Source organism: Macrobrachium nipponense, chromosome 41 (genome assembly GCF_015104395.2).
Source record: "Macrobrachium nipponense isolate FS-2020 chromosome 41, ASM1510439v2, whole genome shotgun sequence".
NCBI lineage: Eukaryota > Metazoa > Arthropoda > Malacostraca > Decapoda > Palaemonidae > Macrobrachium > Macrobrachium nipponense.
This window is the reverse complement of record NC_061102.1, coordinates 14,167,363-14,190,620: the sequence shown is the minus strand read 5'-3', so window position 1 is coordinate 14,190,620 and position 23,258 is coordinate 14,167,363. Positions and strand designations below refer to the sequence as shown.

General features: G+C 35.1%; 1 protein-coding gene across 1 annotated transcript in view; it reads right to left on the bottom strand.

Annotated features, from left to right (window-relative positions):
• Positions 1 to 5,820: 5,820 nt before the first annotated feature.
• The window catches only part of LOC135212527 (uncharacterized), a 34,168-nt gene continuing 16,730 nt past the window's right edge, over positions 5,821 to 23,258 (bottom strand). Inside the window, exons 2-4 of the mRNA XM_064246049.1 lie at positions 11,956 to 12,409; positions 9,430 to 9,648; positions 5,821 to 7,118 (exon numbers count right to left, since the gene is read on the bottom strand). Coding sequence (XP_064102119.1) covers positions 6,317 to 7,118; positions 9,430 to 9,648; positions 11,956 to 12,409 — 1,475 coding nt within the window. The 3' untranslated portion in view covers positions 5,821 to 6,316. The remainder of the gene's footprint in view (positions 7,119 to 9,429; positions 9,649 to 11,955; positions 12,410 to 23,258) is intronic.

Genomic DNA, 23,258 nt, shown 5'->3' with positions numbered 1-23,258 from the left:
ATATACATGCATATACGAGCATTATACTTTTGTACAAACTTTCTTTATATATTTACATGCAGCCACGCCTATTCATGCGTGTGTGCATCTGTGTGTGTGTAAAATACAGAGACGTGAATAGATAAACAGACGCATTTAAGGCGGCCATTATAAAACCCAAGACGTTTTCTCCACAGTCCTCCAAATATCCCAGAAAGAGTGGCCATAAAATTCCTTTGGTTCCTGTCCCTAATGGTCGCTGGTCCCCCATATGTATTTTTTTATTACGATGGAAAAATATTTTCTTCAATTTATCATATTGCACCAATATTATATTTTATCGTTTGATCGTTATCATTAAGTTTTTTGTTTTTTTTTCTAATGGTGGAAAGTAGAGCGGAGACTGTAAATCTCCGATTAATGACGTCACACTGCCGATGTAAATGACTCGGATATTAACTTTTGAAAAATTTATATTTACCCATTACAAGAAACCTCGTTTACATATGAGGTATGACTCGGATATTAACTTTTGAAAAATTGATATTTAACCATTAAAATAACCTATTTTGCATATGGGGTGTGATTCGGATATTAACTTTGGAAAAATTGATATTTAACCATTAAAAGAAACCTCGTTTACATATGAGGTATGACTCGGATATTAAATTTGGAAAAATTGATATTTAACCATTAAAAGAAACCTATTTTGCATATGGGGTATGAATCGGATATTAACTTTTGAAAAATTGATATTTAACCATTAAAAGAAACCTGTTTTACTTATGAGATATTTCTTCCTCGTTTTCTTTCTCTAAAGAGCAGACTCTCTTCACTTCTAAAAACGAAGCAAGTAAAATTATTGTAATCCTTTTTTTTTTCAAAAATGGTATAATTTCATGAAAAACATTCAATTCGACATTTTGTTTTTCATTGCTTTATTTTATTTGAAGTAAGTGTCTCGATTAAGTCTTTGGATGGCAGGAATTTAAAAGCATTATTTATGGCAAGTATCTTCAGTTTTCCGTATGCGTTAGAACCACAAATGTTTTTACATTTAAAAAAATTAACCCGTGTATGTGTACGGGGAGTATTATGTAATACATATTTGCTCTTTATTACGCTAGTCCTAGGCAGAAAATTCAGTAAATGTCATCCAAGTGTGACGTTGCTTTTTTTGGCATGTTTTGGTCATAAATTTATTAGGCCTCTATTCAGTTAAATTGATAGATTCGTGAAGGTAGAAACTGAAGCCTGGGAAATGAATACCGTGCAGGTAAACGAAGTTTGGCCCATTTTGTGTCAGTCATATAATGCCAAAATGCCTGAAAGCATACCTTCCAACCTCTCCCACCAAGCTATATGAAGACTCTCATCCATGGTATAATTTTCAGGCCTTCCCAGTTTCAGTTATTGTTCATTTTTCTCCCATGTGAAATTTTATGACAGAATGGCAGACGGATTATATACCAAAACATTCAAGTTACAAATAAGTAAATTACAGTGGATAAATGTTAGTTATCAGAATTCAAACCGATATCGTAAATGAGAATGTACGCTTGGCGCTTTAGTTTAGTCTATCAGATTTAACTGCTTTTATATTTTAGAGAAAACTCGCACAGAATGCAAGTGTTAGGGGATACTAAAGCGATGTATTACAGACGTGTGAAGCCGAGGCCGAAATGTATGATTAATTTCCATATTTTATGGTGCACGACTCATAACTTTAGTATGGAGGCTTGGGTGCAAAATGATCATTCTTACGCCTGCTGCCCAGTTTTTAGCTTAGTATTATCATCTTCCACGGAACTAGAATTTTTCTTTAGGATTATTAGGACAAGATAAAATGGCGTCGTAGAACGAGGTTGGCTTTGCAAGAAGAATGAAAGTTGTTGACCTGTCAGTCGTATGGATTTGCATCTGATATGTTGAAAAATCGTCTTTTCTAAACAGTCATGTTATATTGAAAGAGGTGCCAGTTCAAGATGAACATTTCGTGGGTATAGTGAAGTATATATGTAGAGTGCTTTTTTATGAAGTCTTTTCCTCGCTGTAGGAAGAAGGTCTTTGTTCTGGGAAGAATATATTAACCCACCCGTGACTAACTTTGCTCATCAAGGAAGTTTATTCACGACTCATTTCCTTTCACAAAAGGAGATTGGTTTCATAACTGTGCATAAACTATGAACAATCAAGATTCAGTTAATATTCTTCCCCTCGGCCCCTATCTGCAACCCTATTCATTCCTTTTACTGTACTTCCATTCATATTATCCTTCTTCCATCTTGCTTTCCACCCTCTCCTAACAATGAGTTCATAGTGCAATTACATGTCTTCCTCCTGTTACACCTTTCAAACCTACCAACTCTCATATCCTTTCCAGTGCTGAATGACCTCATAGGTCCAAGTGCTTGACCTTTGGCCTAAACTCTTTATTCCATTCCATTCGATCAATATTTCTTGTATAGTTTAATTACTAGCGAGGTCCTGGCGTCATTTAAGAGCTCCAATCATATTTTTTCTTTATGTAGCTTTCGACAGTTCTGTTTCATATCCTGGTTAGGCCTTTTTTTCACTTTGTTGTTTTGTGAACTAGACTGCAATAAATCAACTTGTACCTGGGTACTGCCAAACCTTCGGGTGTTGTTGGTTTTGAATGAAAAGGGTTTATGTTGTTTTATATCCATCCCCTTTTGTGCACGGGACGACCAGTTCTATAAAATTGCCCACCACTTCATCAACTTAATGGTGAACACTTTCTGCCTTTATGCTTTTCAAGCGTAAGATTCATTTATTCATTCTCCATTTTTTTTCTACATGACGTCACCAGCAGATATGGTGCTTCATTCCACTTTTTAATGCAATTCCAGTTATTGTTTCTCATTCTCAAACTCGCCTGATCGGCATTTCAGTGAACATTCAAAATTTTATTACCGAACTCGTTTCTCATTTGTGAAGTAGGAAAATTACTCTCCAACGGGATCAGTAGTTCTTTATGATCATATGTTGAAGTTTGTTATGCTGTTTAGGTTCTTGGACCTTATTGGCTTCTCGTGAAATCCCCCCTCCCCCCTTTTTTTATTTTTTTTTTTTATTTTTTTTTTTTGCACTGATTTTTTATTTTTCTTATTACTGACAAAGAGATTTTGTGTGCACTTTTGTACCTTTTATCGGACTATCAGTCGATGGCATCGTACGCATCAAAATGTTAACAAAGAAATGTATTTTCGATTTAGGACAAAGTGAAACTATTAGATATTATGCAGTCATGACGGTCAGGGATGCTCGGATCTTATTACGTTGAACTCTCTCTCTCTCTCTCTCTCTCTCTCTCTCTCTCTCTCTCTCTCTCTCCTTCTCTCTCTCTATCTCTCTTCATCTCTCAATTGATATTCAGAAAAGCGAAATTGAATAAGAGAAAACGGTATTGTGTATCTTGTGTAGCTGAAAGTGTAAACTATACCAATGCCCCAGATAAAAATTAGTTTAGAATGTAGGGTGGATTTTTTTTTCATTGGAGATATATAACGTTTTTGTCCAGGTGAATGAACAAAAAAAAATTTCAGCGGTTTTACTTTCGTTTATAACTAAGGATACTTTGTTTAATTTTAAATATTTTTATCATAGTTGACTTGTTTGTTGTAACAGATAATAGCAACAACGCGGATAGTTGTGATTAAACGAAAGCATTATATTTTCAATACTTTCATTATGTAAGATCATAACAAGAAACTTGTAGAGGCAAGATGAAGTGAGAGTTGTAAAGTTGTTGTTTGGGAGGTAAAAGACTTTAGGACCTAATTTAGCTTATTGACAGTCTTTATGAAATTATTAGCTTATTATATAATAGGTAATGTTTAGCTTCAGATAGTTGTCAATCTTCTTTGTGAGAGCATTAAATAGGAAAAGTAATTTATTTGAAAGGAAAAATTGTAGTAACCGATCAATCTTGAACAGCTGTGAAGCTTTTTGGAAGGAGCCAAGGATCAATAACATTTCTTGATATTTATTTTTTTTTACATTTTAATTGAACATCCGTGCTCATATTGATAACAGTGATATGCTTAAATCCATATATACAAAAATCCATTGCATCCTAATCTATTTCTTTATTAGAATATACAAGAAAATTTATTATCAGATATAAAAGTGTAACAAAGACAGCTTTAAAGGAATATACACATTAAATCAATAACAACAAAGGAACAACGGTATTTATTTATTTATTTATTTATTTATTCATTGTTACTTTAGTTGTAATCTTTCCGAGCAATTTAAAGTGACAACAGTTTTTACTTCTATACAAGTTGGCAGAAGTCTTAATTATTATTTTTGTTAACGATTTATCTCATGAATAATCTCCCACAAAAGAAAACGGGGATGACACATTGCAGCTATTATACTAGTATGACATTGCTACCATATTTCACGTCTGCACAAAATTTTGCAGAAGTGATGACTATATGATTGCACTGATTATTATATATACATACTGACCACAATTTAAACGACTCAGTCGACGTGTGACCTCGGCTCCAAAATGTGTAACATTTGAACATAACTGGGTAAATGCTCCTCCTCCTCCTCCCCCTCCTACCCCCCTTCCAAAAAAATAATAATAGATGGAAAATAAAGCTAAGAGACTCTTCACAAATGTTTACTCCTTCTAGTCCGTATTCTTTCTCCCATTGAATCTCGGGGATCAAAATGAAATTATGGATTCAAGTGGTGAACATCGTTCATTTTCTCGTGGGTCTCACGACTCGGGTCTATTGGTGTCCGATAACCCAAAGTCCTCTAAATATACTTTGGTTATATTTAAAGGGCCTTGCGTCGAGCCCTTCTTGGATTTAGGTAACCATTGTGAGACGTCTCAGTGTCGACATGATTGAAATAATACTTTTGGGTCATTCATTCAGTCCTTCAGTGTTTATTTCTTTTCTAGAATTTTTTTTTATTCGAACACTTGTTCCAAGTGGAGAGATAAATGCACCGTATAATTTATTCAGATATCATTGATATTCAGTCGCAATCACTTAATGAAAATTTGTCTTGATTTCTGCTTGTTCCTATTATATATATATATATATATATATATATATAATATATATATATGTATATATATATATATATATATATATATATATATATATATATATACTTTTAAATGGTACATCAGTTAAAACCAATCAATATTGAATTCCCTTTACCGTGGGAATAACAACTAAAGAGAATCATGTACAAGTCCTGAGCTAACCACGGTTCGAAATTATACCTTTTAATTCCATTTATATGTAAGTTATCTCAAGGTAAAGTAAATTGGTATTAATGTTTATATATATATGTATATCAGATATATATATTATTATATTACATATATATATATATATCTATATATATACAATATATACTTATTCATATATATAGATATACATATTATATATATATTATATATATATAATATATATATATCTCTCTCTCTCTCAGAGAACCAACGTTTTTCCTTCATTTATACGTACACGTTATTATTTAATATTTCAAAGTCGATTCATAGCATTGCCCTCAGTTATTTCCAGCAGCAATAGCCTCGCACATAAAATTCTCGCAGAATTATTTACATTTTGTACAAGCGGGACTGACCGACTTTAGGTTTTGATTTAGAGCAACAATAATTTGTGCTGAATAATCCAGTGCAGTTAATATGAATTTGTTGTTTCCAAAATTGTAAAATTCCGGTGTCCGTAAATTGCTCTTTTGGAAGTATGGATTAGAATTAAATCATTTGTTGCCTACCTATCCTCCATCCTCCACCTCCTCCCCCCCCCCCCCCCACTCCCAGGACTGATGATTATGTTTATGGTCATTCATCTTATGGTGTGGCTGAAGCATTGATCTGAATTGTAATATCTAGTTATTCCCGTCACCATTTCTTTCTTTTGAATGTACAGACTTATATCCGTTTCCTCTTTGTGTCTTAAGAAGACTCAGACTGACTTCAACCTATTTGTTTCATTTCACATATCCTTTCTGAGGCTGGTATGGTTTTTCATTTCGCTTTATGAGCATATTTTACTAAGCTCTCCTATCATTCCTCATTTTGTCTATTAGGAATTGTTTCTTTTGAAATTTGTGGTTTTCTTTCAAAGCTTGAATTTCAGTACCATAACTGTTTGTGAATAGGAGGCTTATATTACAATACAAGTCTAACGTATACACTACTCCACTATAGCCCTATTTCACTAATACTATACTTAGTCGATTTTGTATATTAGCTAAATGTAATTTGCGATCGCTACCTTAGTCGTCGATCATTTCACCGGGATTCTGCGTCGTCCGGTTATCTAAAGGTCCTTCCGTCAGCCTCAGCGGAATCCCCGGCAGGATGTCCGTTCCTTCGGAAAGGGCGGGCCTTTGCGACCCATTCATCTGCCCTTTGGTTGAGCTCCTCTAACTGGGACGGCATGAATCCCGCAGACGTCTTTCCCTGGTTCCTCAGACGGGGATCCACGTTAGTGTCGAAATAAATGCGTCCACCATTGGATGACTTGGAAGGACGGAAATCTCTCGGTGGTTCTGGGTGGCTGGAGAGATCTGAACTGACGGTTCCCTGCACGATACCAGCCTCGGCAAGAGAACCAGGAGGTTTGCTGTGCTGGTATTGTGTCCCCAAGACGACGTTCAAGAAGTTTTGTTTGTCCTTTTTCGCTATCTCATTCTGGAGGTCAAAATTTCCCCCGAGGGAGCTGACATCGCCTCCCTGGAATTGCTCCCTCAGTGGTTCGGCTGACGCGGGGTTGAAAGCTGTCATGGGGTTATGCAGATGACCACTTGGGTTCACAAATGACGAGGAAGGCCATTCGTCGGCAGGGTTCCCCCAGGCATCAAACTTCTCTTGGCTGTTGTCGTAACTGTAGTCGTATTCGGCGTCGAAATGTTGGCCATCTTCGTCGTAGAAAGCAGTTGGTTTGTAAAAGACCTCCTGGCGGTTCTCGGGGTCCGGGAACGCGTAGGCAGGACGGAAGTGCGATGCGCTGCCGTACGAATCTTCGGGTTCGGTGATGTCCTCCAGGAAATTTAGAAAACTGTCTTCAGCTGCGTGCATTACGTAGGACATCGAGTCTACCACCGAAGCTACGTTTCTGTAGAGGAAGAAAAGAGGTTTAATTTTATTAATGATCGTATGGCCATGTCCTTCTGAAAATGTGGCGCATGAGAATAGTTTTCCGTAAGCCATTTTTGTACTTACCACATTAGTTGCCTACGCCCTTTCTTAATTCCTTACGAATTACTTTGTCCATGGTTAAAAAAGCATAGGTTGTACGTAAGGGAAAGAGACTTTTGCCTTACCATGCAAAGTCCCCTTTCATATGAAATGGGATTGTTCACAGTGAATGTAAAACTTGGCCAGTGACTGATGTGCGAAAGAAAAATCTTAAACTCGGTCCACTGTAAATTTGGCGGAAATCGTAGTCTCTTAACCACGGGGATGTAGTTAAAGTTTCATTGGCCACGGGTCACAGCATTATACCGAGACCACCAAAAGATAGATCTATTTTCGGTGGCCTCGATTACACGCTGTAGCGGCTGTACAGAAAACTCGACTGATGCCGTTACCTTTTAAAGCTTTACAGCCAGCCATATCGGACAGAACCTTTAGAATATCTGTCAAGACATGGCCAAGCAAACGTAACTGTAAAAGGAAATGTGAAACAATTGTATAGCCCAATTCTCATTATTCCGGAGTCCCAAATGACTATATGAGAGTTATAGATTAGATATGACAAACGGAAAAGTTATCAGTAGCTTGTAATTCATTTGATTTGTCGGGATTATAAGATCAATGCTTGGCATATAAATGCGCAAGATAATTAACTGCTGTGATTAAAAGTCAGGTAAATGCTACATGTTGTGTCAGTGGATCATCCAGTTAAATGGGAAATGTAGATCTGGTGGAATAAATATGCTTTAGTTTTCCCTTTTTCAGAATGTGTTGTTTTTCCAGAAACAAGAGTGTGCTTTTATGTTTCCCTTTACGAAGAGTCGCTTTTCAGTTGTCTGTGAAAGAAAACTATTGTGCTGGTTTTGTCTGTCCGTCCGTCCGCCCTCAGATCTAAAAATAAATAAATAATATAAATAAAACTACTGAGGCTAAAGGACTTCAAATTGGTATTTTGATCATCCACCCCACAATCATCAAATGTACCAAATTGCCGTTGTAGTTTTTATATTATCTAAGGTTAAGTTTAACCATGGATCGTGCATCTGGCAGCGCTTTCAGAAGCCATGAGACGCACCCTTACTCTACCGCATCTAGTGAGGAACTGGAGAGCTGCCGGTCATAGTTGATGCTTTTATACAGCATTATACGTTGTACTGTAAACTCGATTGCTCTGAAGAAATTTCGGCGTATTTTTTTATGTTTTTTTCTGCCACTCTTTTCAGTATTATTTGTATTCCTCTTTTATATTATTTGTAAGACGAGACCATATGGTAATATTTTTTTATTATAATGTTATAACCCTGAAATAAATATAAGATACTGTCACGGGCATTAAGAAAATCTACAAGGCCCCATTCGTGTCAGTAGTATTTTCAGTGATTAGGGAGGAAGTAAATTCTTTTATCCAGAAATATTGTAGAGATTAAATACTTCATTACTCCCTGTTATTCTTTCATATAGAATCATCTACTTATAAGAATTTCAAATCACAGCGAATAACATCAAATAAAAGAATACGAAATCATAGTGAATAACGGCAAAATAAAAGAATATCAAATCACAGTGAATAACAGTAAAAAAGAATATCAAATCACAGTGAATAACAGTAAAAAAGAATATCAAATCACAGTGAATAACAGTAAAAAGAGAATATCAAATCACCGTGAATAACAGTAAAAAAAGAATATCAAATCACCGTGAATAACAGTAAAAAAAGAATATCAAATCACAGTGAATAACAGTAAAAAAAGAATATCAAATCACAGTGAATAACAGTAAAAAAGAATATCAAATCACAGTGAATAACATAAAAAAAAGAAGAATATCAAATCACCGTGAATAACAGTAAAAAAGTAAATCTCAATCACACCGTGAAATAACAGTAAAAAAAGAATATCAAATCACAGGGGATAACAGTAAAAAAAGAATATCAAATCACAGTGAATAACAGTAAAAAAAGAATATCAAATCACCGTGAATAACAGTAAAAAAAAAAATATCAAATCACAGTGAATAACAGTAAAAAAAAGAATATCAAATCACAGTGAATAACAGCAAAAAAAAAAAGCCTAATCAAATCACAGTGAACAACAACAAGAAAAAATCTAATCACAGAGAATAACAACTAAGAAAATATCAAATCACAGTGAATAACACCAAAAAATAAAAGCGTGGAGCATTGAAAAAGGAAAGGAGAGAGAGAGAGAGAGAGAAACCGGAGCCATACTCACTTCTCAAAGATGTTGTCGGTCCTCCTGTTCGGGTAGAGAACGATAAGGATGACGTACAGGAGAGCCAGGAGCAGAGGCCAGCCGATAAAGAGCAAGTAAACAATGTTGGAAATTCCTCCGCCCTTACCCAGACTGAGGAGGCTACTGAAGAACCCGGCTTGGGGGAAGGTCAGCGTCACGAAGGTGCGGGCGTCCTCTTTCAGCTTCTTCACGTTGGTGCTGGAATGAGACGGCGTCTCTGATTAGTCGTTCTGGAGTGAATTCGGTAAAGTTCGCGCTGCGTTTGATTTCACGATGCACAGAGAAAGATTTAGGGTGTTGTGCGAGTTGAAAGATAACGACAACTGCCATGGGAGTGTTCGGGTAGCAATATTTTGTTTGCTAATGACTTAGACTGAGAAATAATCAAAATAACTAAAAGATAACGTGTGGTTGGCAGTAGAAATAACCTCCTCAGAAAACAAATTATACACGTACATATATATATATTGAGAGAGAGAGAGAGAGAGAGAGAGAGAGAGAGAGAGAGAGAGAGAGAGAGAGAGAGAGAGAGAGAGAGAGAGAGAGACTAGTTTTCAGTCCTTCCAGTAGTTTGCTTAGAATCTTATGAATTTTTCTTCAACTATCTTCAATTTTAATTTATTTTTCCTCATAGCTGCTTTGCAATTGGGAAAAAATAGTTCCTGGAAGTGCCCAAGTGTATTTAACCAAATACATAAAAAAAAAAATAATTTTTAAAACCATCAACATGGATACGAGTCCAGAGCTGTTCAGACGAATTTCAACTTTTTATAATTTATAGTTAATGATAATAAGCCGTAGTAGTCGAAGATTATGTGCTAGATCTCCTTCACAAAATTTCAGAGACAAGCAACAGAGGGAAGATGGCTTTTGTACTCAGCATAGACCTGATGCGCATGGTTTCTCTAGAGAAAGTGCTTTGAATCATTAGTTACGTGACCGTCAGTCTTAAAAATGAGAAAGTGTGGTTTGCAGATGACGTAACCGTTGCCGAAGTTACTAGATCCCTTATATATAGGAAAAGAATGAAACTCCTGCCAGCCGTAACATAATTCCGGTGCAGAGAAGTAATGAATCGGAATTCTGATAACCTTTCAGTCCCTAGAATAGCTTTCTCATATGTTCCCTGTTACTTTCAACCCCAAGCAGATTGTTTTGCATCACTTAAAATACATTTGGTAAAGGAGCATATCATTTAGTACTTCCAGAACACTAGGTATTGTTTGTTAAGCTATCTAAATTTACAAAGAAATCTAGTTGTCTAAGTTTCACAGACCTCAGAAATTTTGTTGATACATTCCTCTCATGGGTTCTCAATCTTTTAGACAAAGTTGTTAAAATCACTGGTTCCCTTTTGTTTTTTGTCAAAAATGGTAAATATGATTTTGGACCATCTTCGGAAGTCTGCTCGGCCCTCTTCCATGAGCTCCATATTAGCAGTGTATTTGTGCAATCGCTTTTCATGCCTTTTTAGTTGATGCTTGTTGCTTAGTAATTGAGCTCCAAACCTCTTTCGCAATACAATGTATAATGCTTTTTAATATATATATATATATATATATATATATATATATATGTATATATATATATATATTATATATATATATATATATATATTATATATATATACTATATAGATATGCACATAAATACATGTTGATATCTATATGTGTGTAAATATATATATGTGTATATGTAATTTGCTTTTGTGGTATATTCTTTTCTCTGTGTCCTTTTTCTCTCATTTGTTTTATTAGAATTGTTTGGTGGAACTTGTTCCAAATCAGTGTATAAAAGTATTAGAATAATATTGATTATTATTATTATTAGGAATAAATTATTGTTATTGGAAATTACTGTGGATTGAGCGTCATCGCCATAGTATTCATAATTTACTTTTTCTTATCACAATTCTTCCGTAGCTTCATTAATACGAAACAGTGGAGACCAAAGCATTGCCATGAAATACACTTTTCCCAAAGGATTTAATTGTTAGCACGTGTTAAAAGTTGCTGTGGATGAAACTGTTTTCCAACATTTTCTGCAATTTAATACCCTTAGTCTGAGGCTACCTAATGCTTATTCAAAAAATCTGAAATACATTTATTCTGAGGTTATTTAATGCCTATTGAAAAAAAGAGGAAATTCTGTTATGAAATCAACCATCAAAAATATACCAACACCACCAGCGTTAACGCTTCAAGCAGATCTCTTATAACTATGGCATTAGCAGCGAATTTGCTATTTCAAGAACCAAATGTTTACTTATATATATTTTGTTTATTATGATTAAAAACAATTAAATTAATATAGTCTAATTTTTCGTGATTTGGCTTTAATTTGTAACTCTCTCTCTCTCTCTCTCTCTCTCTCTCTCTCTCTCTCTCTCTCTCTCTCTCTCTCTCTCTCTCTCTCTCTCTCTCTCTCTCAAATAATCAGTCAAAATGACAACCCTTCTTGTTTTCTCAATTTCCAAATCGCCTTTTGGTAAAAAGTTCCACTTACGTTTGAAGATAACCTTTGACCTCTCGCTTCAAGTCGCCGACTTGTTCCCTCCAAACCTCGGTGAAGTTCTCCGACGAGATCTTCTCTTTCAGTTCATCCAAACCTTCCATAAAAGCATCAGTGAGATTACTGAAAAATTCCCTCCCTTCTGTCAGTTCGGTGTCGTTTATGGCTTCATTCAGCCACTGGAAGGAGTCCACCCACGAGGGCATGGAAGGGTCCAATTCCGTGCTTAATTCCACGGACCCTTCCTCTATGATACCGGAAGTAGTGCTGGATAGAGGTTCCTGGTTCAGGGAGGACATGGTAATGACGTCGTATATGCTGTTGGGTTTCAATTCGCGTTTGGGTGGGCCACCATATCCGAGAGTCTGGGTCTCCTTACTGCCGTAACCTTCAGCATCTGCTGTGCTTAGGTTCGAACTTGCAGCTGTGTCCTTTCCCCACGATAAAGCTGGAAGTTAATTGACGCGGTTAATGAGGGGTTCTTATCAAGACTTAAATTGTTAAGAGAAATATAAGATTCCTAATCAATATAATTAACTGTAAGCTAATAAGAAAAATTTAAGGTTTTTAATTAATATAATTCACCATAAGTTAAAAAGAAAAAATGTAAGATTTTTAATCAATTTGCCATAAGCTACACAAACGTATATAAGATTTGTAATTAATACAGTTTAGCATAGGCTACAAAGAAAAATATAAGATTTTTAATTAATATAATTCACCTTAAGTTCCAAAGAAAAATATAAGAATTTTAATGAACATAATTCATCATAAGCTACTTAGAAAAATAAAGGATTTTTAATGAATATAATTTAACATACGATATACTAATACAAATATAAGTTTCTTAATTACTATAATTCATTATAAGCTGCTAAGAAAAGTATAAGATTTTTAATTAATTCACCATAAGCTACAAAGAAAAATATAAGATTGCTAATTAATATAATTCACTATAAGCTGCTAAGAACAATGTAAGTTTCCTAATTAATATAATTCTCTATCTTTGTCTCCCCTCGTTCCAGTAATTTCCCCTCTTAAGACAGTTCAATCTGTAGGTTCTATCCTGGTTAGAAATAACGTGATATTATCTGCCTACTTTTTCCTGTTTCTTCCTGGACTTGGCTAGATAAATAAGGGCATCCATTTCCTAGTTTCGTCGAATTTCATATTTAAAGGAAAAATAACACCCAGACAGGAGTTTCATAACTAACCAACTAAAAGTTGGGTGATGATTTCATTCATTAGTGCCCTATCGAATGTCGGCGTTAGATATAAAGTCTCATAACTAGATTTTAGAAGAATGTTTTACTAAGATTAAAGTTTGATTTTATCGAAATCTATTTTTTTTAAGTTTGCCTTGATTAAAGTTTCATTTTATCGAAATATATTTTTTTTAAGTTTGCCTTGCTTGCCATACATAATATGTATAATGCCGGTGATTCCAAATGGTTTAATTAACAAAATGTGGGAATGTTGAATATACGATATTTTTTTAGTTGGAAGATAAGAGATGTATTAAACTGCTGATTTGAAGACATCAACTTGAGCTTAAAAGGACTATTGTCAATTACGTGAAACAAGATAAGTCCTATCGCCATAGTCGCGTAAACTAACAAGAATTTCAAAGCATACTCCAAATGTTATTTGTACCTCAAACTCAATAATAAATGAATTCTAAATAGTATGAAAAGTAAGTTGTAACTGTTCAGATATGTTCAGATAACTTCAAGTGATGAAAGTCGAAGATACCGGTTCTGCCAGACAGCTAAACGATCTACAAACAAAAGCCAAAGTTATGTTATAGCTCAAGTTTATTCTGTCTGCCAATGGCGTTTATTTGAATATTCCGCGTTCTAGGAAAAAGAAAAAGGTAGTCATATATCCACAGCAGTTTAAAGGCTGAACTTTCGCTTCCTTTCACTTTATTGTTTACGGCCTTTGGTTAATGATATATTTATTGACTTTCAACTTTTTCCCAACTACCTGCCAACCACAGTGCGAGTATTGAATCCACCCCTTCCTGAGGCTAACGGAGGTTTGACGCTAATTGAGTGTCAATGCTGGTTTCCATGATGTACTGGTCTCTCTCTCTCTCTCTCTCTCTCTCTCTCTCTCTCTCTCTCAGAGGAGGAGGAGGAGGAGGAGAAGTGAGTTTTTTTTGTTGCTTGTTTCCATGATGTACTGCTCTCTCTCTCTCTCTCTCTCTCTCTCTCTCTCTCTCTCTCTCAGAGGAGGAGGAGAAGAGAGATTTTGTGTTTTATGATTTCCCATATTTCTAGATGGATGCCATATATATATTTGGGATGAAGTTGCTTTCTTCATAGTTCGGATCTCTATTTGCCGCCCACTAGTCTACCCATCTGTGAATAGGTATACCAGTTTTGCCGTGGATCAACAAAAGGGCATGAGGCTAGCAACATCGTCACTAAAGACTTGATGAGAACTGGAAGGCCAAACACTTCTGTAGTCTTTTCCTTTGAGGGTGGGAAATGTGTGAGGTAAAAAATGTGCGCACATATATATTTATGTTTATATTAAACATGTATATAGATATATATATACATATGTGTGTGTATGTATGTATGTATGTATGTATGTATGTATGTATGTTAAAGATGCTAAAAGACATCGATATTATCATTGCCACTTGACTGATTTATCAGCTTGTCCAGTTGGCGTCACAACATCAAAGGTTATCAACTATAGCAGAACTGTTGCACTCAATATGAAAAGCTGGCAACACTGTTGCACTCAATATGAAAAGTTGAATCCATCGTCATTTATCGACTAAACTTTTGAATATTTGCATACCCAATGGCATTCCTATTCTGACAGTGTCACTGAACTTTTGTGCCATGATACCGAATTATTTTCAAATATTTTTACCGTTCGTTTGACAGAAATTCTGTACGCTTCTATGATTGGTTTTTCCCTCTGTTTATACTAAGTGATACTGGAATTGAATGGTACATTTCATTTCTCGTTCGCTCCTTTCCTCGTTTGGGCTCCAGGAAATTACCCACAACAAAATATTTACTGGCGTTAAAAGGTGTCCAGAGTTCAGGTAAGATCTGACTCTTGCAGCTAACAATGATTTCTGGCACTTTGCTATGTACCGATATGTATCAGAATTATCAGTGCAGTACCTAATCTTACCAGCTAATAAGGACGTTTATAAGCCATTATGAGTCCCTCGTTGGACGAGTGAATTTCGCGCTCGGCTACCAATCTGGTGCTCCGAGGTTCGTTTCGGTTCGGCCAACTCTGAACTAGAGAAATTTATGTCTGGTGGTAGAAATTCATTTCTCGATATAGGCTGAAGGTCCCGTTGCTAGGTAACCAATTGGTTCCTAGCCACGTAAACATATCTAAGCCTTCGTGCCAGGCTCAGGAGAGCTGTCAATCAGCTCAGTGGTCTGGGAAAACTAAGATTTACTTAACTTTGTATGCCATTATTCTCGTTATTATCGTTTTTGTGTTATTTTATATTATTTTTGGTTAATAACTGTTTCCATTTTTGAAGGAAAGACATCTTGGATGTGGTTGGGAACCTCATATCCTTGTTCTTTGGTCCATCTCTCCATGTAGACAGATTAAGAGTCCCAGATGCGATGATTAATTTTTCTAATTTCCCCTTCTTTCTTTGCGTCACGCTCTTAGTTTTCAAAAGACTTCTGATTGCTTTTAAGAAAGTTGTGTTCTTTTCATTGACCGGCTATTAATCGCTACACACTCCTCCGGCCAGTGTTTAATACAAAGATAGAACTTCAAGACTACTGCTTTCATTTTAATACAAAGACAGAACCTCAAGAAAACTACTTTCATTTTAATACAAAGACAGAACCTCAAGAAAACTGCTTTCATTTTAAAACGGTCTTCTTTGTATATAATAATTTAGAAATTTTTTAATACATTTCCACTTAACTCTGCATGTTAATTCCAGGTTTTGGAAATTACCATTTGCAAACCTGAATTTTTATTCTTGTTTTCAACTTTGAGATTGTTAAGGACAGTAAAGAGAGAAGTTCAGTGAATCTTGAGGAATATAGCAAAACTGCATTGCAATAGAAACAACAGTCGATTTACACTCGAAAAGTGGAACTTGTTTTTATAAAGGTCAAATGTCAGTGTTGTCAAAAATGAAATGTACTGATTGCTATCGCTCTTGCACAGCAACATTTAGTTATACTCTGCGGACAATTCCTCAAATAAAAAAAAATGGTGAGTTTAATAACAAGATTTGAACTCCACTTTCCCTTGGTCATTTGATAAAACGTTTGCATCAAGCCATTCTTTGCAAATGTTAACGTCCTGAACTCGCCGGTTGCTTTAGATACAAAAAATAGTTGTACTTGACTTTTAAAAAAAATGAAATAAAAAAATAATCCTCTTTCATACGCTTTATTTTTTCCGGTTGCCCGTGTTATTACTGTTTTTTTATCCCCTCCTTTTCAAATGGTCTTCAAGGAGATTAACAATTTTTTTCCATTTCACCATTCAATAGTCATTTCCTCGTTTAGATGAAATGACCATTAATGATTCAGAACGGACTACAGGCAAAAGGTTTTCACCCAAAATCAATTCATGAAAGGTGAAGGCAACTAAGTTATATGTGTATACTATATGTGTGTACGTATATACGTATATATATGAAGTTCTTCACGTTTACAGGGTTACTTTTTTTTATATTCGTAGCTGTTACGTCACAAACTATCATCTAACCCCGACTTCAATACAGATACCTTGGGAATAGCTGACACCAAAGGAGAATTATAATTGATAAGATCTTCTGGGCCGGCCAGGATTTGACCAGATCATACTGGACTTATGTAGTCGCATAATCTTACTTTCGTATGTAATTTCACTCTGTTAGATTTCCAAATCTGTACTTAGTCTTCCAATTGTTTGAGTTGCTCTTTTCGTCGTGCAATGAAATCCAGCTCAGGAGAGCCTGTACTTTACATCATTGGTCCGAATTACCTGAAAGATTCAACTTCGTTCATCCTTTCGCCATTCAAAGTTATTTCTTCTCTCGGTGCATAACTCTGTCCTCCTTAATTCTGTTAAGTTTAGATTCAGTTTGAGTCTCATCTCTGTAGATATACGATGGATTCGATTGAAAAACTGTTGTACATCTTTTTGTTTTGATTGAAACATCTGCATACTCTTTTATGTCAAAATTTTATCATAACTCAAAATTTAACCTTTTATTTTTTTTTTTACCTTCGACCAGTTTTTCATTCTAGTGTTTGAGAAGGGCTCACAGCAACGGTGAAATAACCTTCTTTTGTAACACTGCAAATTCACTTGACAATACTCCATCAAGTTTTAATTTTGCATCTACTATGCTCTTGGTTGATTACAGTTCGCTTTACATTTAAGCTTACACACACACACACGAGGGGGAGACCAATGGTTATCACTTGAAAATAACAAACTTAGAGGGATAAAGACCACAGTAATCCCTTTCAAGAATTCTTTACATAAGCAGAGAAACCACGAGGTCGCTTTGTGGAGGCTGCGTAATGGACACATAAGGTTAACCCATGGCTTTCTTATGTCTGATCAGCCTCCTCCAGAATGTGATGCCTGTCAAACCAGAATAACTGTGAAGCACATTTTAATTGAATGCTCTAAGTATTTACATATTAGACATAAATACTTTGGATCATCTCCTAAAATGCAGGACATTCTAGGAGATGATGACTCAAATGTTTGCAAGATTTTTATAAATTCTTAACAGATACAGATCTATTAAAACATATATAAATAATTTTATTAGATGCAGGTCTATTAAAATATATACAAATAATTTTATTCATACACATTTGTTTTAAATGTGTACAGTAATGTTTCATCTATTTACTTATTTTTTAAACTAAAGGACTTTAAAAATATATTCTATTTAACATAGTATTTTTAACAGATTTTATCTGCATTAAGCAGCCGATTGGACTTAGTCGGAAATGGCTGCTTAAACAAATAATAAAAATAATAATTGACACCCTAAAGTGCGGTCATTTTCCCGTGCGGGAAAAAGCCGCTCGTGTGACGAAGAGCCGAACATCTCTGAGCAACTGCTCATTCCCGGACCTTTGTAGAGAGAAAAATAAAACGCATTTTTTCGGAGAGCCAGCTTAAGCTAATTGGCAATTTGGACATTTGAACAAGTAAACCATCTATGATTCAAAGGTTTTCGGTCATTTTACCTTGTGGTTAAAATTGTTTTCATTTTTTAGTGAATGAAAAATATAACAGAGTGTTTCATTTGTATAAGGCACTTACTGAATTTTTTTTTATATATATATATTTTTTTTTATCGAAGTATCTGTTCCATTTGTCACTGAAGTAAAACATTTTAATAATTAGTTCCAATTCTTATGCTCAAACTTCATACGATGATAACAAAATAACGCCGTTAAGAAATATGTTAAGTATTTAATATAGGAGATACGGAATGTGAAACCATCTTGAGAGGAATTTTTCTATGAATTGAATGACCTTTTGGTGATGAATATTAGTAAGCAAATGCCATTGTCGTAATTCTTCGTTTTTTACTGGAGTTCCCTTTCAGCCTCTTAGCATTTCACATATAACAATAACATTAGGGGGAAAGACCTAAGTTTAATTTGTTTTATGTTCTTCGTGTTATATACGAAAACTTTAGTGCTGCTCTTAGCTTACGATAGCCCCTACTGTCATATAAGGAATTTCCTTTGTGATATGATTGTCAGTCATAAATCATTTACCCCCTTGAATTCGTTCACGGTCTGTGTATAGCTCCGCGGAGTCCCCGCTAATTCTTTGCCTTCTTCCAGTCTGTGGATTCTCTTAACCTTATTCCAATCTGTGGATTTTTTAGCCTTATTCCATTCTGTGGATTGTATTCTGTTATTCTCCTTCCAATCTTTGGATTTTATTAGCCTTCTTCCAATCTGTGGATTCTCTTCTGTTACCTTCTTCCAATCTGGATTCTATTACCCTTCTTTCATTCTGTGAATTCTATTAGCTTTCTTCCAATTGTGGATTCTATTCTGTTAGCTTTCTTCCTGTCTGTGGATTCTATTAGCCTTCTAACAATCTGTGGATTCTATTATCCTTCTTCCAATTGCGGAGTCTATTCTGTTAGCTTTCTTCCTATCTGTGGATTCTATTAGTCCTCTTTCATTCTGTGGAATCTATTCTGTTAGCCTTTTTCCAATCTGTTGATGCTATTAGCCTTCTTCCAGTCTGTTGATTCTATTCTGTTGGCTTTCTTCCAATCTGTGGGTTTTATAAGCCTTCTTACAATGTGTAGATTCTATTAGCCCTCTTCCAATCTGTGGATTCTCATACAGTAAAGAAATTGCCACAAGAAAGAGCTTAAGGACAATCACCCACGTGTGTTGTTGTGAGTGTCTTGCCTTTACGTGAGTACAAAATTGCTCTCCTTGGCGGCTTCCTCAGGAAACGTGTTTCTTACTGGTCTTGCAATATCTAAGAGTTCTGTCGCCATTGGATTTCACCCGCTTGCCCGTCTGTTCATGCCTCCTGTACCGCTCCTTCGGCGTCCACTAACTCTGAGCAGTTATGACAAAGTTATATTTGTGAAAATAAAATTTCAAAGTTATATTTGTGAAAAAAAATACTAAGTTGTAATTGTGAAAAAAATTACAGTTATATTTGTGAAAAAAAAATACAAATTTGTTAAAAAAATTACAAAGTTATATTTGTGAAAAAAAAAATTACAATGTTATATTTGTGAAAAAAAAAATAAATGCAAAGTTATATTTTTGATAAAATATTAGTTGGCTAGTCATTCCCCAGAGAAGCTGTAAACATCAAAATAATGCTTTTCCACTTCTTTAATGTTTATGAAGTTTACATAATTAAAATTGCACTTGATTTTGTCTTCTGATTCTGTTAGTGTTGATAACAAAGAGTTTTATTATTAGTATTATCTTAATTTAAATATCACTTGCATCTGACTAATAAAGCTCTTATTGTAATTTAGCTATCGATTTTTAGTTACATGTATTCATACTATTTTATGTGGCTTATTAAAATTTAATGCGTATTGTAATGCAATGGAAAGCTCTCGGGAAATTGTACAGTTATTTACTATCAACAATTTAATGATATTGTCAGCACCGTGTAATTAATATTCATGAATACTTTATTAACATACTGGTGACCAATGTCAGGTTTTATATTTGTAATTTAAGCATGGCCAATTTGTGATTTATCAGTAATTCAGAGAAGACTAATTACGGATATAAATTGTGGTTACCGACAATGGAGATTTTTTTTATTAATCCAGAAGAGAACAATAATGGGTGTCCTCTTTGTTTAACAATTAATCTTTAATCTTTTAATGGCAGTCGATTAATGAAAAGACCAGAGTGGTTTGCTTTGTTTGTTTCTTATTAATCACGCTACAGCTGGCTATCTAATGAAAAAAGCTTGTCTTTTTTTCTCTGAGTCATCTTTGGGTCATTCCAGTGCTGCTGGCCTGGATTTAGACTCATACTACTCTTGTGTCAACATTTATCCTTGCAGCATGCAAAATCTGGTGAGTAATCAGTCTTTGGAAAGTAGAGAACTTCTGTCTATTGATGAACATTCTACCGTATTTTTGTCTTTTTCTTTCCGGCCCTTACCATTAGTATCCACCGTTTCTTTCCGGCCCTTACCATTAGTATCCACCGTTTATCCCCAGAATATTATCTCGCGCAGTCAGTTTGCAAGAAGAGTTGCCGATTTGGTCGTTCCAATTATTATTGCTCATGTTCAGTTATTGTTTATTGTTCCTATTCTACTAAAGCCAAAATCATGTAGCTCACTTTTAAGTGGTGTATCTTTGTATAAAGCATTCCTCATAATATTTAGGAAGGCTCCTCAAACGTCATTCTTTAAATAGAGTTCAGTTAAAGGCTTTTTTATTTTTTATTCTTATTTTTATTTGTTATTTTATTTATTATTATTATTATTATTATTATTATTATTATTATTATTATTATTATTATATATTTCTTTTTTCTTTTTCTTTTTTCTTTTTCTTTTTCTCTATCACAGTCCTCTAATTCGACTGGGTGGTATTTATAGTGTGGGGTTCCGGGTTGCATCCTGCCTCCTTAGTAGTCCATCACTTTTCTTACTATGTGCGCCATTTCTAGGATCACACTCTTCTGCATGAGTCCTGGAGCTACTTCTGCCTCTAGTTTTTCCAGATTCCTTTTCAGTGTTCCTATGATTATGGGTACAATTTCCACTGGCATATCCCATATCCTTCTTATTTCTATTTCAGGTCTTGATACTTATCCATTTTTTTTCCCTTTCTTTCTCTTCAAACTCTGGTGTCCCATGGTATTGCGACATCAATGAGTGATACTTTATTATTATTATTTATTATTATTATTATTATTATTATTATTATTATTATTATTATTTTGTCTGACGTGTCTCAGCTCATACTTTCACCTTGATCAAACTCAGCTCCATCATAAAGTCACAGTTTTTGCTTGATTGCATTGTGTCGTGTCTCTCAGCCTCATTTTGTACAGCAAAATGTGCAATCGATCATAAATTGTGGTCTGATTAGTCTGTCTTACCATTCCCCCTACAAATTTCAAAATTCAACGTTTACCCTGAATCCATCAGCCTGCCTCGTTTCGAAAGAAGATAGTAAAATAATCAATTTAACTTATTTGTCACTGTCCCTTCTGTATGGAGGAATGTGGATATTTTAGTCAGAATTATTTCGTTACGAGTCTTATTATGAGTTATTGAGTATTTCAGGTTTTTTTTATCAGTTCTGACTTTTATAAATATCTAATTCTTCATGAGTTCTGTTTGCTACTTATTTTTGGTCAGTTGTGAAATTTGGAATTTATTAGCAATGAAATGGGGATCTTAGTCATTTTTCCAATTATTGTTGGTAATTGCTCTTTAAATTATTCGGCTGTGACCAGTTTTAGACAGTCATGCGTCGGTAATAATTTCAGTTTCAAAAATCACTTAATGGTGAGTGCTTTCCAGTTTCATTATTTAATTGATGACTTGTTATAATTTCCACTACTCAAGGTTCTCTGTGCGATTTTCACTGAGGGAAAACTAAAATGGCTTTAATATTCCAACTATTTTTAGGAGAACTGAAAAATATTCAGGCATCTTGACACCCATTTCTATCCCAAGCATTTGTGTGTGAAGCAGGCATACCGTGTCCCTAATTATCATAGAGCATGGTCCCATCTTATGGGCATAATTTCATACCTATAAGGAGTCTTGGCAGTCCTAAAGTTGCTGGTATACACTACAAATCGACCCACTGGTATTATAGTAATAGTCATTCAGTACAAGACGACATACCCTTGAAAGTAATTTAGCTACCGCTTCCATTGCTGACGTATCTGCTTAGTTCATTTGCAATCATACCTACGTGTACTGGAATCCAACCAAATTTTGCTTGCATTCCTCTACATATTATAATGCAGAACACCTCAAATAGACCTGCCATTTCAAGACAGGTTGTAAGAGTTGAGAGAATCTAGATCAGGAAGAGAATTCCAAAGCTATGCGGTATAATGAAAGAGAGTCATTGAACCAAGTACTAATATCCGAGGATTACGGATTTCCGCAAAGTAAATGTGCTAACAGGTGGCTTGATGGGTGTTACGAGGCCGCCTGAAAGGAAGAGGAATTTCCCTAAAGAACTCTGGCTGAATAGTTACCTAATTAGTACCTCAGAGAGAGACAAGCGAGCTACCCTACAAAAGAGATGAAGGAGAGTTTCGTATCAAAGAGGGACGAATAACTCCGGCGGGAAACTTCTAAACTTAGAAGAATAATGTGATTAACCGCATAGAAACTATTCACCTAATTTTATAGATGTAGATTTAGCAGTTTAAACAACTTGATCTCTTAAATACATTGTAGAAGCACCCTTTGCATGCAAAACATTGATGGAAATGGAAGGTTCGGATGAAATTTCATTAAAAATAAAGGATTTGATTCCAGAGAAGACATTCTTAACTTTGTGTCGAAGGTATTGAATTTCATTGTGCTACAGAATCCCCAATCTGATAAGCTCATAAGACCAGAGTTAATAGATGGGGAGACAGCAATTCAAGACTGATTGGAATTGATAGGAAAGGGGTGAGGTGTGAATGAAGGGGGAAAATTAATGGAGTATTGAATCATGAGCAAAGCAATGAAAAGCAGATGAGGTGAATAGTAGGTCACTGATAAAGAGCAGAAAAAGAGTTAGAAAGCAGAAATCTGAGAAACACCACCACCACCAGAGATGGGGAAGGTTG